The following is a 16,989-nucleotide window of genomic DNA, read 5'->3' on the forward strand; positions in this document are numbered from 1 at the left end:
TTTGGAAGCAAGATGATGAAATACTAAAACTTCCTTACAGATTTGGCTCATGCTGGCCTTCAGTAACTGACTGCCAGTTTTCTTGTTTGTGTCAGCAGATTTTAAAACTTGATGAATATTAAGGTTTTTAGAATATTGGGCACTATAGGAATAAATAGAATAGTTCAGAGTATGTTTCTGAGCTGGTACACAGCTATTTTTCTCCTGCCTTTTTCTAAGTTGACCAAGTGAACCACTGATATAATCTGTTCGTCATTCTCTCAGATGACAGGTAATCTTGTAGCTAGTATTATAAAACATTCCCCATATGTATTATGTTATACCCTGATTAGACCTCTCCTACATTTAAGGGAGTTTTGGTTCCAGTTTTTTAGCAATGGAAGAAATAATTTGGACTGCTTAGAGATTCCTTGACTTTTAATGTGATATTATTTTCATGTATCCTGTCTTTTTTTGTTTGTTTGTTTTTTTTTTTTTTGGTTGGAATACATTTATTTCATCTGTCTGTAAACAAGGCACTTAATAGTTACAGCATTTTTTAAAATGCATATTAAATCAGGTGAGTTAAACTGTAGGGAATTCCTAAACTATACCATTCTTAGTACTGCAGAGGCAAGGAAAGGACTGTCCACACTACTGTAGCTGTGCAGCTCTCTGGCTGGTGTAGGGTTCATTCAATCTACCTTGCTTAGTCTCCAAAATTCAACATAGGAATATCTTTGGTCAACTGCTCAATCTTACTATGGGGCTAGCAGTCCTCTCTGGGTCTCATGTATCTTTAGTTTGTTCTTTCTCTTAGTTTAGGAAATTAAGTTGTGCTTGAAAGTTATCAGAAAGCAGCTATGTTGGAAAAAATATATGCAGGGCTTCAAGTTAGAGGATATCATTTTGACATACAGTTATTCAGCCACTTAAATGCTGGTTACATGAAATAATGAATTAATGCTTAACTCATAGTGTTATTGAGGGATTAAAGTGAAGAAAGGCACATGAAAGCACCCAGCTGCATGTCAAATTATAATTAAAAAGCAGTAACCACCATTTAGTGAGCTCTCATTGTACTGCGCCATTGCCAAACACATTACAGATACTATCTGATGGAATCCTCTCAATAACCCCGCAGAGTAGATAGGATGAACTCCGTTGAACACAGGAGGAAGTTAAGAGCGCCAAGTAATATGCCCCAGGTCACACAGCTTCTAAGTGGTAATGTTGGGATTTGAATCCAACCTGTAGAAAGCCCGTGCATGTAAAACTGCTTTCTGTACTGTAGGTACCAATCAGTAAAATGGTCATTTCATTTGCACTGCTTTGAAGACTGATGAAACTGATTTTCCATGTTTGTTAACCGGTTGTGTTTTCTGTTTGTGGTGTGTCTGTGGATGTCCTTTGCCCATTTATCTGTTGGAATCTTTCCTGATTATCTCATGAATTTGCAGAAACTCATCATGTATTAATTACATATTTAACCCATCTACTCTGACCATACTTGAGGCAGCAATTAACATTCATTTTCCAAGTCTACAAAATTTTATACTTGAACATATTTGAATATCTTACTCTCTACATGGATCCTCCACATTATCATTTTTCTTTAAGTTTATTCTGTAAAATGTATTAAAGGACTTTTATTCAGAGTTGTTATCTTATTTGGGTGACTATATACTGCATTAAGAAACAATGTGGTATAGTCTAAACTGCAGGAGAGAACTTCTGTGTTGTATTATTTGCAGGTTGAATAGCTTCAGTTAACCCTTAGATCTCATATTAGGGGAGTAGGTCAAAAGCCTTAAGAAAGAACTGCTTCTATTTTAAAAAACAACCCTCTGTTTGGTTAAACACATTCTTAATCATTTTGTTGTTTTTACAATAATTTTATATTTGAGTACTCTTTGAAGCAGTCTGATAGCAGCCAACAAAGAATTAATGGTGCTGTTGAAAATATATCCACTATTTCTCTCCTCAAAGCAAAGTCCCTGCATTCGTGAGGATGATTGCTCCCGAGGGCTCCTTGGTGTTTCACGAGAAAGCCTGGAACGCATACCCCTACTGTAGAACAAGTAAGTCTGGTTCCCAGAAACGGTTTCACCCTTCTACCCTGCGGCTAATGAGGAAAGGCACTGCGGTGCCCGCGCCTTAGAGAAAGGTAACACGAAGCAAGGCCTTCTTTGGGTTCTTGGGGAGTCACTGCACGCACTGTGTCAGAGAAGCAGCTGCACTGGGTCCCGCCCCCAGGCCCTAGTGAGGGACACGTGTTCTTTCCCAGATGACAGGCACCTTGAGGTCTTCCGTTGACCAAGCAGGCTCCACGGGGAGCAAATAAACTTAAAGTTTATTTTTATTAAAGTTTATTATTATTTGTGCATTCTCATGCACAAGTGTCATTTGATGTAGTTTCAACAGTATTTTACTTGTATTGCCACATAGTAGAGGAGGAATATGATGGACAGACTCCTCAAGCATTTTCCTGTGGTTTGCTAAGTTAGCCTTCTAAATGATGTTTTGCTTTTGTGACATTATTCTTTTATCATTGTTTTAAAATTAGATTATTGATTCCACAATCTAAAGTATCCTAGAGTGTCACTGTTTAGAAGTTGTGTTTTACAGATATAAACCAAATGTTCTGTGTTGGCAGGTAGTTTAATCTTTGTGACATTAAATATTGTGACAGACTATTTTGGCTCCAATTAATATTCTGACATTTTTCCCCTTTTGTCGCCTACCTGTTCGTTATGCCTCAGTTGTAACGGTGAGTAAAACTCTTTTTGTGTCTACTCTTCATCTTTAAACCTTGCTTCACATAGTAATATCTTCAACTATTTCTTGCTTTTTTCTTAAAACTGCCCACTGCTGCATGGCTGCTCCTCGGTGCTCCTGGCAGCAGCTCACCCTCCACCTCGTGCTCCATTGTTAAGGGCCTCTTTCCAGCCTTGCCTCAAAACTCTCCCTATTCACTTTATTTTGCTTCTGCTACTTCCTTTGAATGCCAGATTCACTCGCCAAACCTCACAGCTTCTTTAATATTAGCCCTGTGTGCTGCATGACAAGCAGGGTTGTTTACATTATTTAAAAGCATGCAGCAATTGGTTTGCCTGACAAGTCTGTAAAAGTAGGCAGCTAATGATTCTTTGTCACTTGAGGATCAGTGTTCCTATGTCAGTCTTCCTATAGAGTCAAAGCATGGATACTTGTGCTGGGGAAAGCTCCTGCAGACATGAGCCCCAAGAACCAGTGAAAGATCACTATCATTTTGCTGTTGTGTTTTCTGCAGAATGAATATATGAAAGATGATTTCTTCATTAAAATTGAAACATGGCACAAACCAGACTTGGGAACATTAGAAAATGTAAGTTTTGACTCTGGGCTTTCAGTGTAGAAGGGCCTGGAAATGGGAATACTGTAGTCATTTTGTCATCACCAAAGTGATGCCATCTGCCTTAGATGAGCACGTGGCCACACCGGGGTGTGTGTCAGATTGCGGTGAGTCAAGCACGCAGCCAGAAACAAATGGGCCTTCCTTATCAGTCCCTTGCCCTGGTGTGTGAGTGGACTTTGGTGAGGTTGCTGTTTTTATCAGCAGCTCTCTTTTCCTGGGACAGGGAGAGCATAGGTAAAAATTCACAGATAATTTTTTTCATCTTTTCGTCTCTGTATTTGCCAGAGCTGCTCTGCATAGCAAAATTGATTGCTTTAATTTTCACCTCCATTCCATTTTGCTGGAATATGGGTTGATTTCAGAGAAATGGCCAAAAGGCAGGAGGGGGAAGGTACTTTTGACTGATTTACAGAAATGTTGACAAGCTCCTGCCTTTTACAAATTGGTGCACATTTATCCCTGAAGTAAATGACCAAAAAATCAGTTAAGACTCAGTGTAGTCATTAACTTGGTAAGGTTTGGCAGGGAACTTGGGAGGGCATCTGGTATAGGTAATCCCCTGGCCCAGTGGTTCTCAAAGGTGTGGTCTCTGAACCAGCAGCAGCATCTGGGAACGTGTTAGAACTGCAGATGGCTCAGGCCTCACTGCATACCCACTGAATCAGAATCTCTGGAAATGGGGTCCAGCAGTCTATTTTCTGGTGGGCATTCCAGTTTGAGAACTACCGTTCCAACCTTATGATATGCTGTTATGGGAAAGTAAGTTTATGGTAATTGTGGTAGATTCTTTTCTCCCTGTGGTTTAAGGTTATTGGTGCCAATCAGTAGAACTTTAATGATAATTTGTAGTATTTGACTTGAGTTTTTCTTCGAGATGATCATTTGACTTTTCACTTTTTTTTTTTTTACAGTAGCTCTAAAATTTAGAGTCAAAATGAGGTATTTTGGTATGCTTTAGTCTGTATGATTTAATTTGCCATTTTTAGTTTTCAAATGGGTGTATCTTTGGCAGTTTTTAAACAGTTCTTTATGGGTTCATAGATGGAGTTTCAGAAATAAATGATTGAACAACATGAGGTATAGAGGAATTGACATCCTACTGAAACTGAATAGCTTTAGGATAATCAAATACAGGAGAGCATTTAGACCATACACTGCAGCCTCTTAAAATGTAATTATAATGTCACCTTCTGTTTGTCTAGGACTTAGAGGTTACAAGGACTTTGTCATGTACCATTTGGGTTAAACATAGGTCAGGTACATTTTTTGTATAAATCATCTCTAAGGGCTACCAGAAAATAATGGTGACAGATTTCTGTTAATTTGGCATTATCCTCTTCCCTCTCCCCCTCCCCTGTCCCCACTTATTATTTGAGGTTACAGGGGTAAAAGATTTTGAGATCCCTCCAGCCTTCAGACAACTAATTTAATGAAATAGCAATTTGGATTTTTTTTGGTCCAGCCTTCAGACAACTAATTTAATGAAATAGCAATTTGGATTTTTTTTTATTCCTCATAATGTACTCCAAGAGTCTAAAGATAAAAGATTATGTATGTAAGTGTAGTCGTCTTGCCTAACAGTTTGCTTTGTTTCCTTTCTCTTTGTCATATATAGGTACACGGTTTAGATCCGAACACATGGAAAACTGTTGAAATTGTCCACATAGATATTGCAGATCGAAGTCAAGTTGAACCAGCAGTAAGTATGATGTACAACTTGATGACGTTTTAACCTGTTGCCTTTTACATCTAAAAATTGTTTTATTTTTTTTCTGGTATGACCTACCTTTCTACACTGAAATAAGCCTGGAACTTGGGTGTGGGTCCAGAAAGAGATCAGAGCAGCAAAAGAGATCAGAGAATAAGAGAGAAGGTGATTTGTCTTTTTGTGCGATTTCACCTTTGCACAAGTGATCCCTCTGAGAAATCCCAGTATACCCAGGATATACATAGGAGTTTGTTTTCATTGGGGGGGGGGGAAATAACATTATTTTACAAAAGAATTTTCTCTTGAGCTTCTTTAAATACCATGGGTCCATTATACATTTAAAGTCTGATTAAGAAAGGAAAAATTTTATTTACATACAAATTTTCAGTAATTCAGGGCTAAAGTTGTCATTTGTGAGAAACCATTGATGGTAGATTATCCCAGTCTAACAGTTGTTTAGCTTTCTCTTTTGAGTCTTGCTAGATGTAATTATTTGTACTCTAGACTTTTGACTTAATTTTAAAAAAATTTTTTCCCAAGAAGTAAGGACCCTTACTCCTCACCAGTCAGTCACTGTCCCCCTCTCCCCAACCCCAGCAATTAAGACCCTTGTTATTACTTTGCCTCAGTTTATAAATGTTAACTCAGTTCTTATAGTGTGTGGGGTACAGTTGTGGATTTTTTACGTGCTAAAATAACCAGTGGCCCTCTTCCTGCTAGTCTAGAGAACTAAAGCTTTGCAATAAGAGTGGCACTCCTTGGTTTGTCATGGCAAAGCACGACACATTCAGTTAGGATCCCTTTCCATTTCATTTTTGTGCTTATTCCCTGAACTTGAGCAGTGTGGTAAGCCGAACAGAAATAACCCAGATAATAAATGTCTGGTTTTGCCATTGAAATTGAAAGGTAAGCTTTCAGGGCTTCCCTGGTGGCACTCCTTGGTTTGTCATGGCAAAGCACGACACATTCAGTTAGGATCCCTTTCCATTTCATTTTTGTGCTTATTCCCTGAACTTGAGCAGTGTGGTAAGCCGAACAGAAATAACCCAGATAATAAATGTCTGGTTTTGCCATTGAAATTGAAAGGTAAGCTTTCAGGGCTTCCCTGGTGGCGCAGTGGTTGAGAGTCTGCCTGCCAATGCAGGAGACACAGGTTCGTGCCCGGGTTTGGGAGGATCCCACATGCCGCGGAGCGGCTGGGCCCGTGAGCCACGGCCTCTGAGCCTGTGCGTCCGGAGCCTGTGCTCCGTAACGGGAGAGGCCACAACAGTGAGAGGCCCGCGTACCGCAAAAAAAAAAAAAAAAAAGAAAGGTAAGCTTTCAAATGAAAGGTTCAACCTCAGAAATCACTGGGGTTGGGACTGCCAGCAGTGACCCTCTGCTAGGCCAAGTCCTGTCTGTTTAGGGCCCCCTCCCCGATAAGAAGTGTGAGCACTGATAAGGGACTCTTGTCATAGAAATTCTTAAATTTTAGTCATGCTGTGATTTGAAGTTATTTCAGTTTTAGTGATATTTCCACCTCTGAAGTTATATTGGACTTTTTTATCCTTAGAAATGAATGTATGTTCTGTTTTAAAAACAATATGCAGGTGTCTGTTTGGCCCCTTTATCTCTCTTGGTATCTCTTCCAGCCATGAGTCCGTGTATGTTAAAGCGTGGTGGTAGGGTGAAAGATCACTGGGAGTGGGTCACTAATGGCTAGGTCAGGGTAGCTCAGATGCCTGGAGCAGCAGTGCTGCCCACCAGAATTGGGTGAAGGCACTCGGATCGTATTGCGGGTGTTTGACCAAGTTGTGCTGGCCAAGCAAAATGGTCCAGTCTTGTGGCTCAGAGGTTTGCATTCCACCTTGTTCTCCAGCAGAGCACAAGGCACCTTTGATTTTGCCAGGGGCACAAGAGTAGTTCTTTGTTCCTGTCCTCAGGCTAAAATGGGCTCCCAAACAATGTTTGCAGGCAACAGTGCAAGGGGAAAGAACAGTTCAGGCCCATCGTGCAAGAGCCCTGGAGGCCCTCATTCCATTCCTTCCACCCCAGCCTCACCTCCAGAGAGGAGGGAAGGCACTGCTGGTCCGGGATGCACAATAGCAGCATTGCCACAGGGGCTCTGGCTGGAAGGCACCAGAGTGCAGGGGCTCAGCATGTGGCTCTGTTTTTGGAAGGATGTGGTGGAGGGGATAGATAGTGAGAGAGAATGGATTGGGCCCAGATGAGAGGGGTCTGCATTGTTGAGTCCATGGCGCTGTCACTGAGAACATACACTCTGAAACTAGATGGGCTTCAGATTCAAATTCTGAGGTCTTGCTACCTACTGGCTATTTAGTTACTTAACCTCTCTCCCTGTTTTATCTTGTGAAAAATGGGGCTAATTATCTCACAGGATTAAATTTGAGCACTTAGACCAGTGCCTACTTTAATAAATGTTCGCCATTATTGTCATTATTCTTAGCAGGAGTTCTGAGAATCTGTACACCAAGCATTGTTTGGGGAGTGAATAAGTGTTCACATATGTATGTGTGGTTTTGTTTTTCACTGTTCATAGCTCCTGTTTTCCAAGTTACACTTTAGTTTTGTTTTTTTTTTTTTTTTTTTGTTTTGCGTTATGCGGGCCTCTCACTGTTGTGGCCTCTCCCGTTGCGGAGCACAGGCTCAGCGGCCATGGCTCACGGGCCCAGCCGCTCCGCGGCACGTGGGATCTTCCCGGACCGGGGCACGAACCCGCGTCCCCTGCATCGGCAGGCGGACTCTCAACCACTGCGCCACCAGGGAAGCCCCCCAAGTTACACTTTAAAGATTAGTTTATTTTAAAGTTTACTGAATTCACAGTAACTTTTTTTATTGTAATAAAATACACATTAAATTTACCACTTCAAACATTTTAAACGTGCAGCTCAGTGGCGTTTAATACATTCACAGTGTTGTACAACCATCACCACCATCTAGTTCTAGAACATTCTCACCTCCCCGAAAGGACACCCTGTACCCATCACTCCTCACTGCTCCCTCCCCCCAACCTTTGGCTACCACTAAGTGTTTTCTGCCCCTATGATTTTACCTGTTTGGGATATTTTATATAGATGGAATCATAGCACTATCTGGCATTCTGTTTGTGGCTTGTTTTACTTTGGTATAATGTTTTCAAGGTTCATCCACCTTGTAGCATGTGTCATTTTGTCATTCTTTTTTATGCATGAAGAATAGTCCAGTGTATGAATACCATGTTCTGTTTATGCATTATTCTGTTGGTGGACATTTGGGTTGTTTCCACCTTTTGGTGATTATAAATAGTGCTACTGTGAACGTGTGTGTCACAGTCGCTTTTCGTTTGTGTGTTTTCTTAGTTGTGGAAACTACAAGTACAAATGATATCGTGTAGGGATTCTCAAAACCTTTTGACATTAAAAAAAGAAAGAAAGAACCTTGACATGCATATTTTCTGCTATAAAAGGGGAGAGGGGAACTCTTTGTGGTGGGAGGTGAGGGTGCCCTTGACAATTTGGGGCTTGGGGTGAGGAGCAGAGCAGTGAGCTGCCTGGGGGCATGTGAAGGCTGAGGTGGGTGGAGCAGGGGGAGTCATGGGGCTCTGGCTCTGCCTCTGCCTTCTGCACAGCCTCCTCTGTCCCCTCTGCTGGCACAGACCGTTGCCCCACACTCTCCCTTCAGATTCCACCCCTCATCTGCTTGGCCTCCACTAGTTAATGTTTGCATTAGGATTAGCTTCTGTTGCAAACACCTGGACCACCTGGCTATCCTTACTTCTTGCCAGATCCAGTTTGGTTTTCTGTTGAATTAATTTGTTCCTTTGATTCTGCACTTTTATGTTCCTTGGAAATTATAGCCCATGGTGTCAAAGGAGGCTTTAAGAACGCACTTGCATTTCTGAAATGGCCATGTTGTCATAGCAGTCAACTCATATCGTGGGGCTCAGTCTGTGCTGCTGGCATAGCCCCCGGTAGCTCCTCAAGATTGGTACGGCACCCTCAAGAGGCTTACACTCTGGGTGAGACAAACCCCGTACAGTGAAATAGTTAACAAATGGTGGAGGTGTATGCTTGGTCCAGAGCTCATCAGGATTTCAGAGAATAGAAATGATCTGTGAGGACAGAGGTCTGAAAAGACTGAGGAAGAGTCATAATATGAGGACGAGTAGCGTTTTGATGGGTGGAGTGGTCCACCCCCACTCTCATTACAGCTTTTCCTCTTACCCACCTTGCTCTGATGTATTGTACATTTGTTCTTTTTTCTCTCTCCTTTCTAAATAGAAATTTAACCCCAGAGGGAAGAATCTTTGTACTGTTAACCCTTGCCTCCCCAGCTCCTAGAACAGTGACTGGGCTGTAATAGGTACTCAATGACTGCATGTTGAATGAACGAGTGAATTGCAGGCAAGCAGAGTAGAAGCAGAGGTACAGGTGCATTATCCAACACTGAGGGAGAGGTTGGAATAGTAGAGTTGAAGGGAACCTTAGCTACCTAGGGCTCAGTGCTTTCAAACTGTGCTTTCCATACCCTAAGTTTCTTGGAAACCACTCTGGTTGTTAGGATGACTGCCTGGGGCTGGGAAGTTCCCTCTGCCCCTCCCCCAGCACGCTTCTGCACCTTTTATACTAGTCTTCACCGTGCGATTTACTTTGAACACAGTTCTGCAGCTACACATAGTTTGGTTTCAGGGCTAAACAGGGAGGTCCTATTTTACAAGTAAGGAAACTAAAGGCCAGATAAACTGCATTTTTCTCAAGGTCGCTGAGCTGATGCCTGAAGTGGAAATTCTAACTCAGTTCAGTGTTCTTTCCACTGACTTGACTCCTTCCGAGTAGAGACCCTGTCTGCTTTGTCCCTTTTCAAGCTGCCACTTGAGCACTGTCTTCCTCTCCTCAAGCTGGTCTGCCACTGGCCAGTCACACTGCTTGTTCTGGCCTCCCTTCTGGGAACCTTCCTCTCTGTCCAAAAGCCTGTGTGTCCTGCAGGATCTGCCTCCGGGGTTGGCATCAGTTTTCCCCTCTGCTGAGTTTCAGCTCTTGTTCATTTCTTTGCTGTGTCTTGTTCTGTGTTCAAGAACCCATCCCCTCTTCACAGAGTAGCGACTTGTGAATAGGTGTCAAATGAACCTGATGAGCTTGAGGGCAATGAAGAAAGTAATCTGTAACACCTGGGTTGGGGGGGGTGAGGAATCAGGCACTCACATACATTCCCTGTGGGTGTGTAAGTCACACAACCTCTGTTGCAGAATTACAAATGCACGTGCCTTTTGCCCCAGCAAAATTCCACTTCTAGGAATTGGTCCTACTCAATGTGAAGTACCAAATGTATAAGCATAAGATTTTTATAAGGAAACAGTCTGAAGTCTTAAATGTTTCTCCATCAATGGGGAACTGATGAAAAACGTGGTTCCACCTGTATGGTGGAGTTCAGTATAGTCACCAGAAGGGAGTGAGTCTTTTTTACTGATAGGGTATCCTTTCCAAGATAATGTGGAGGCAAAAAGATAATATCTATATGCATGTATTTGCTTGCTTACGTATAGAGGTCAAGAAATGTGTATAAGATGCTGGTGACAGTGATTCTTCAGCAAACGGGAGCAGCTAGATTAGATGGCAGGGGGATGGGGTAGAAGAGTCAGGGTCTGGCAGAGACATGCCTAGTGGACTGGGGGCAGGGATGTCCTCACTCAATGTTCAGTTTTCTGTTGCTACATGACAGATCACCACAAATTGAGTTGCCGTGTAATGTAACCTAATCAAAGAAATGACAGCCCATCACCTTTGCCATAGTCTCTTGGTTAGAAGCAAGTCACAGCTTCCAGCTGTTCTCAGGGGAGGAGATTACACAAGATTGTGACTCACTGGGGGAAAAGGGTCATCTTAGGATATGTCTGCCATAACAGTGGCCAATTTTTAGTACCTAAAGCTTGCTCTTTAAGGATTAAAGTGATGCTAGAATTGGGAGCTTGGTAACTGTGCATGGGCCAACAAGGTGGATTTTCAGTAGGGAGACCTGAAGGTGTAGTCACCTCTCCATGCTCAGCCTGGCACCTTAACTCCTGGAGGTTTTAGTCTCAGTCTGGCTTAATTCCTTGGGGTTTTTTTTGTTTTTAATGAACTCTGGTTTTACTTGAATGAGCTAAATTTTCTTAAAACGTCTTAAATGGTTGAATTTCTGTCCTGAATATTACTTGCTTTAAAAGAAGTAAAAACAGTTGGTTAGTAATTTTGAGAGGATAAGTAGTCAACTCTCCCAAATCAGGACAAATGTGAAATGGTTGGGAGTTAAGAAACCAGGAAGTTGGAAGTGAAGCTTGAATCTTTTTACTCCACCTGGTGGGGGGTGTCTGTCACTGCAGCTGGATTTAATACAAAGGGGAACGTTATTCTAGTTGAGAGTAACTGTTGACTGCTTTTAGCGTTTAACTCTCTGCTGGGTTGCTCTCCTTGTAGACTTGCTGGGTTTTGGTCATGCTTAGGCACTGTACTTCACTATGCATAGAAGGGATGTGATTAGACCCACAGTGTAAGTGAATACTTGGGTGGATGCTTTGACATATTTACATAATTGAAGGGTGACCGTCAAAATAACTCTAGGAACAAGGAGTTGTAAAAACTGTCAGTGTGATGCAGTCACAGAGTAATTTGCTACAGAAATCATATATACATTTAAATTTATGGGTTATTTGGTTTCTTCCTTGATGACTTATGGGAAGTCTGCATAGGACTGTTACTATAGCCACCATTCTCTGGTATTTTCTAGAAGATAACAGCACTGCCTAATGAAACAAGCTGAGCAGTCTGAGATTTCTGCTTAAATGTCCCCCCCCCCAGTTTCTTTTGGCTACCATGCAAAACAGATTTCTTGTTTTAGTGGAAAGAGGCATTGGAGTGAAGTATTAAGATGTTACATCCTTTTAGAGGGAAGGCTCCTTCTGCTTGTGATCGCAGCAGCCACTGAGCACCTCACATTCCATCAGAACACACCCCCTGCCCCCACATCTCCTCCATCCCCTCAGCTTCTTGCCCCTCCCCCATTTCAAATATAACCCAGATAGCACGCTTGAAAAGCCTTCCTCAGTAAATTGGGTGCCCCTTGGGGGCCTGGACTGTACTGATCATCTCTGTGTTTCTAGGACCTAACAAGATGCTCAACACCTGACATGCAGAGAGCTCTTCAGTAAAGGTTTGATCAGTCAAAGAGAATTTGCAGATTTTTTCCTCTGTGGTGTGAAAAAAAAGCAGGGCAATGGGGAGACAGTTTGGAGGAAATGAAGTTTTTATTGTTCAAATGTCAAACGGACAAATGCTACTTTAGCTCCTTCTTTACTAATTCTGGATCATGAAGTATATGTGACATGCCTTCAGTTCTAAAAACTGTGTCCTTTCTGAATGAGCAGATGCCCTTCTGTCAGATTAAAAAGTGTTTCAGTTAGATCAGATGGTAAGGAGGAGTCAAGGTGTCCAGCGTAAAACACCAGAATACAAGTTTTAAAGTATTTTAAATTTCTAAAGTCGTTGTTGATACATAACCACAATAAAAAGTTGAGAATTCTTTAAATGTCCTGATGAAATGCACATGCATATCTTCAACTCATTTCCAAAATATACACAAATGAGTCAGTTGACATCTGCTTCTGCTTTTTTTTAAGGTACGAATTTGAATCAGGCCCCTTTTAATCATCTCCAGCACTTTGTCTAAGTAGCTTTCCATGATTTGTATACAAAAGTCACTTCCCAGGAGAGGAAGAGTCTTTAAAGTGTAAGCTGAAGTGTACACATGATTAACATCAGAGAGACCTTCGTTTTTGGAAGTAATTTGAAAGAAAATGAGCACAATTTTAAAAAAAGAAAAGAAAAGAAAAAGAAATTGGAACCACATTTTAGGTATTTATGTGTAACCGGGAAAGGATTGTATCAGCCTTCCTCTGTAGTCTATGCTTCCTCTGAAGTACATGCTATGGGACTTTATTTTTATAATTTATCATTTTTTTTGTGGGAATAAATGTTCAATTCAAATTTTTAAGGCTCACAGGTCTAAAATTGATAAAGCTGAACATCTGCTTTTTAGATGTCAGTAATAAGCAAATATTAATGGCATAAAAGTTTGGGAGATATAGTTGAAAAATATAGATCTATGCCAAATTAAAATGCAGCAGGTCTAAAGAGAGAATAATTTTTTCCTTTTTTCATCATCTTAGGGTGTATTAATTAAAGGTGAAAGATTTTTCCCAAATGAGGCATTTCAAAGCCAAGAGTTGCCCAGTTTTTTAACCTTAGTGTTGTTTCACTGAAGATGGTATTCCTAAAAGGAAGAGACACAAGCTAGAAACTCACATGCCATATTGTTTCTGGGTCACAGAAAGGATGTGCAAGGTGTGGTCTGATTGATCAGGTCCTTAGTAGAGACTCCTCAAAGAGCTCAGAGGGGCACTTTCATTGTGAGTGACCCAGGAAGCTTGTGCTCTTAAGATAAAGCTCAGATTTCATACATATCTCTTCCTTCTTCTGTCCTTTTTAACCCCTCTCTGCCCCATTTGTTACTCTCAGGTTCTTATTCTTACAAGCTCATGAGTATAATTGCCTTGGTTGCCATGTCGTGTTTACCCCAAGTCCTTTTTTTTCCTCCACATTTGCGATTGTCCCCCCCGGGAAGTGGTGGGGAGGAGGTGTCTCACACTGGACTCAGAGCTCTATGCTCTCAGCCCTGATGCCTGCCCCCAGTAGCCAAACCTCCCTCCCTGGGCTGTGCTCCTTGGGTCGCCACTGTTGAACTCCAGACGGCTCTGTGCCATCTCCTTCCAATAGAAAACTTCTCCTGAGCAGCTTTTTCAGCAGGAGCTCCTAGAGCAAAGTATGGCTCCACTCACTAGTCCCGCTTCTTTCCTTGCTACCCCAAGGGACACAGGAACTCCCAGGTGAGAGGCCAGAGCTGCTCATAAAGTTCACTCCCTCACAGGGCCTGGAACCCCTCTGCTCCATTCCAGCCTACGTAGTTTCCCCGCTTGTTTGGGCTCCTTTGGAGAACACCCCCACCACGGCCACAAGGCCGTACATGTCTGGATCTCAGTTGTGGCTGGATCTGCCCACTGGTCCAATTCTCTGAACGTTCTTTAGAGGTTACAAGCTTCTTTTTTAGGGCCCCTGAGGCCCTCTGGGATACGGTGTGGCTAACTCCTAAGCTTGCCACTCAGAACCTTAGCTACTAGGACTCTGGCCAAAACACTTTTCTTTTAAGCAAGGTCTGCCGGTGGGCAGCTTGTTAGAGATGTAAATTCTCCTCCTCCCAGGTCACAACCTTTCAGGCCCTGGGGTCTGTCCAGCTCTCTAGGTGATTTCTGCTCACTCTTGGGAAGTGCTCTAGTATGCTGTTACTTGTCAACATTGTAGAGGGGGCACTCTCCTAGGATTTTGGAAGCAGAAGGAATCTCAATTGGAGGCCATGGTCCCAAAACATTCACACCAGTCACTAATTTTACTGTTTAGGAGTTTCAGCTCAGGGAAGTGCTGTAACTTTCCCACAAGCCACGTTACCAATGGACTCAAAAGCAGAGCTGCTGACTTATTTTTCTAGAACATCTCACTATATGCTTTTCCTTCCTTTGCATTATGTTGATTAAGAGCATTCTCAATTTATTTAAATCAAGCAAGTGCTGGCTCTTCCATCCATCTTCTCCCCCACCCCCGAAATAGCAGCTTTCGTCGGTGGCCTTTGTTACCTCCATCCATAACTGCTAAACTCTGGCATATTTGGAAATTTGCATACATACTACACAATAGAAGGATTGGAGACCCTCTAAGATGTCTTTTGGTGTGAGCACCACTCATATATTTTCATGTTCATTTAGCAAACATTTATTGGAACTTGCTATTTGCTCTGTGTTGGCGTGTGGTAAACATTTTTCCAGATAAAGTAATAATTGTATCTGTCTGAAGAGCCTGCAAGATTCTTAATCGGTGAACATGTTAAAGTGTTTCTAAGTGACTTGGAGTTCATTTTTTCTGATTGTGTAGTCTGGTGGTGTCAAGTGCCCTCCACCAAAGAGCTTTTTTTCTCACAACTGACAGAGACCAGTGCTGGGCTCCAGGGTGCCTGCAAAGTCCGGGTTCAAAGGCTGACTAGATGGCAGATTTGGAGTTTAGTACTTTACTAAATGAAGAGCCCCCACCATTCAATTGCGTATCCGAAGGCAGTAATGGGATTGTTGGGCTCATCCAAGCCGCTTGTAGGAGTCCCGTGGTGATGGGACTTGCTCCAGGAAAATGAATTGGCTCTTAAAGTTTGTGCTTTTTGCGTGTTCTTTCCAGCACTGACCATTTGTCCCCCGGTTATGATCCATTTGTTTGGTGAATATATTTGGTGGGCCCATTTTAGTTGAGAGCAGAGTATGCTAACCTGTATCTGATTTTCTGAAATCTTGGTTGCCTTTGGAAATGAACATGTAAGACTTGCCTTTTCCACCCATTTAGCTGTTTTCACTTTGAACACCATTCCATTATTTGAGTATTGAACAATCTGACACTTTATAATTGTTTTAAACCATGAGTATGTATTGTTTTAAAGTTACTGCTCGTTTTAAACATACTTTTCCTAAATGTCAGCCATGTAAAGCTGATGAAACTTGGTTTAATTTATTTAGGCATGTAAGTTTTGGTCACACTTTTAAGCAGTGCTTGTTTCTTGTGCTCTAGCAAGGATTCGGGCATATCTTTTCTTTTGATCAGACATTCTGTGAGACAGTACCCAGATGTTACACATTTGAGTAGATAGTCTTGGCAACATATGCTTTATTGCACTGCCTTTAAAAAAAAAAAACTTCATAATTTTAAAGAAATGTAAGAATCATAAAATATGCTTTCTAAATAATCTTTATAAGATTAAAATTTTTTTCTCTTTAAAATCAGAAACATGATGAAATTCGGCTGGAAAAAGTTAAATATTTGATCAGACCATATGAAATTGTTAATATTTGTCAGCTTTTGAGCCACAAAAGTGACACTTTTGGGGTCAATCTAATAGACTTCGGAATTAACCACTGGTAGCTGATAGCCCTAAATGGTCAGCGTTGACCATCACTCCAATGCATTCTTGGTCACAGCTTTCACAAAGCGCCTGCATCTTAGATGTTACTTTTGTTCCAGCTGTTGCCTCTCACTTCCTAAGAAGGGCTTTCTGCCTCCCAGAGCTGTGGCTGCCCCATTCTTCAGCCGTGAAGAGAGCCTTTGTTTATTGGAAGTCTGTGGCCGGGCTCCAGCAAGTGCGAGGAGCCTGTGGTTGCCTGATGCTTCAGGTCTCCTTGGCATGAGCAGACACTCAACCCAGTAGAGTACCTCTCCCTTCTGCCACTAGAATGAACCTAGACGCTCATTTCTATCTTGAAAGGGTGTAACTTATCCCCGGTATATGTGCAAGAGCTCCAAAAGCTCTTTATTAAAGTGTGTGCATCATAAAGAGGTGAGAGCTGTGATCCAGCTCCTGACTTGTAGTAGTAGCCTCCTTGACCTCTGGAAAAGAAACAGAACAACTCAAGTACAGGTTTTGAGGTAGTGGTGGTTTTGCTTTTGCTTAAGAAACTTCACTTGTCAAAGGCTTATCTCATCTCCCTTCGCTGTGCTGTGAAGCAAATCATTGTCAAGATCCTTTTCGTAGTGAGTTGCAGAGGGTTTTTTCTTTTCTCCGTTCTCAAAGAAGATATAAATAAATTTAAGCATGGTACTTATTAAAAAGAAATGTGAAAATGTTTCCCACTTTATTCTGCTGCCTTACATGGTCAAGTACTCTGGAACACTTAGATTTGCATCCAGTGGTGGATTTAGAGAATGTCCTGTGTATTTGAAGGCATAGTTGGATGGCAGTGCCCTCTTGTGGGAAAAGAGCACATTGCTTATTTCATGCTTGCTTAAATCTTAGCAAGAATTTTAAAATT

The 16,989-nt window shown here is 41.9% G+C and overlaps 1 protein-coding gene across 2 annotated transcripts in view; it reads left to right on the plus strand.

The window, feature by feature from the left end:
- The window catches only part of PITPNB (phosphatidylinositol transfer protein beta), a 62,951-nt gene that overhangs the window by 15,908 nt on the left and 30,054 nt on the right, over window positions 1-16,989 (plus strand). For both annotated transcript variants that reach the window (XM_059040253.2, XM_067015759.1), the window contains exons 4-7: window positions 1,969-2,060; window positions 2,742-2,749; window positions 3,272-3,346; window positions 4,992-5,075. In XM_059040253.2, coding sequence (XP_058896236.1) covers window positions 1,969-2,060; window positions 2,742-2,749; window positions 3,272-3,346; window positions 4,992-5,075 — 259 coding nt within the window. The remainder of the gene's footprint in view (window positions 1-1,968; window positions 2,061-2,741; window positions 2,750-3,271; window positions 3,347-4,991; window positions 5,076-16,989) is intronic.

Source organism: Kogia breviceps, chromosome 15 (assembly GCF_026419965.1).
Source record: "Kogia breviceps isolate mKogBre1 chromosome 15, mKogBre1 haplotype 1, whole genome shotgun sequence".
Lineage (NCBI taxonomy): Eukaryota > Metazoa > Chordata > Mammalia > Artiodactyla > Physeteridae > Kogia > Kogia breviceps.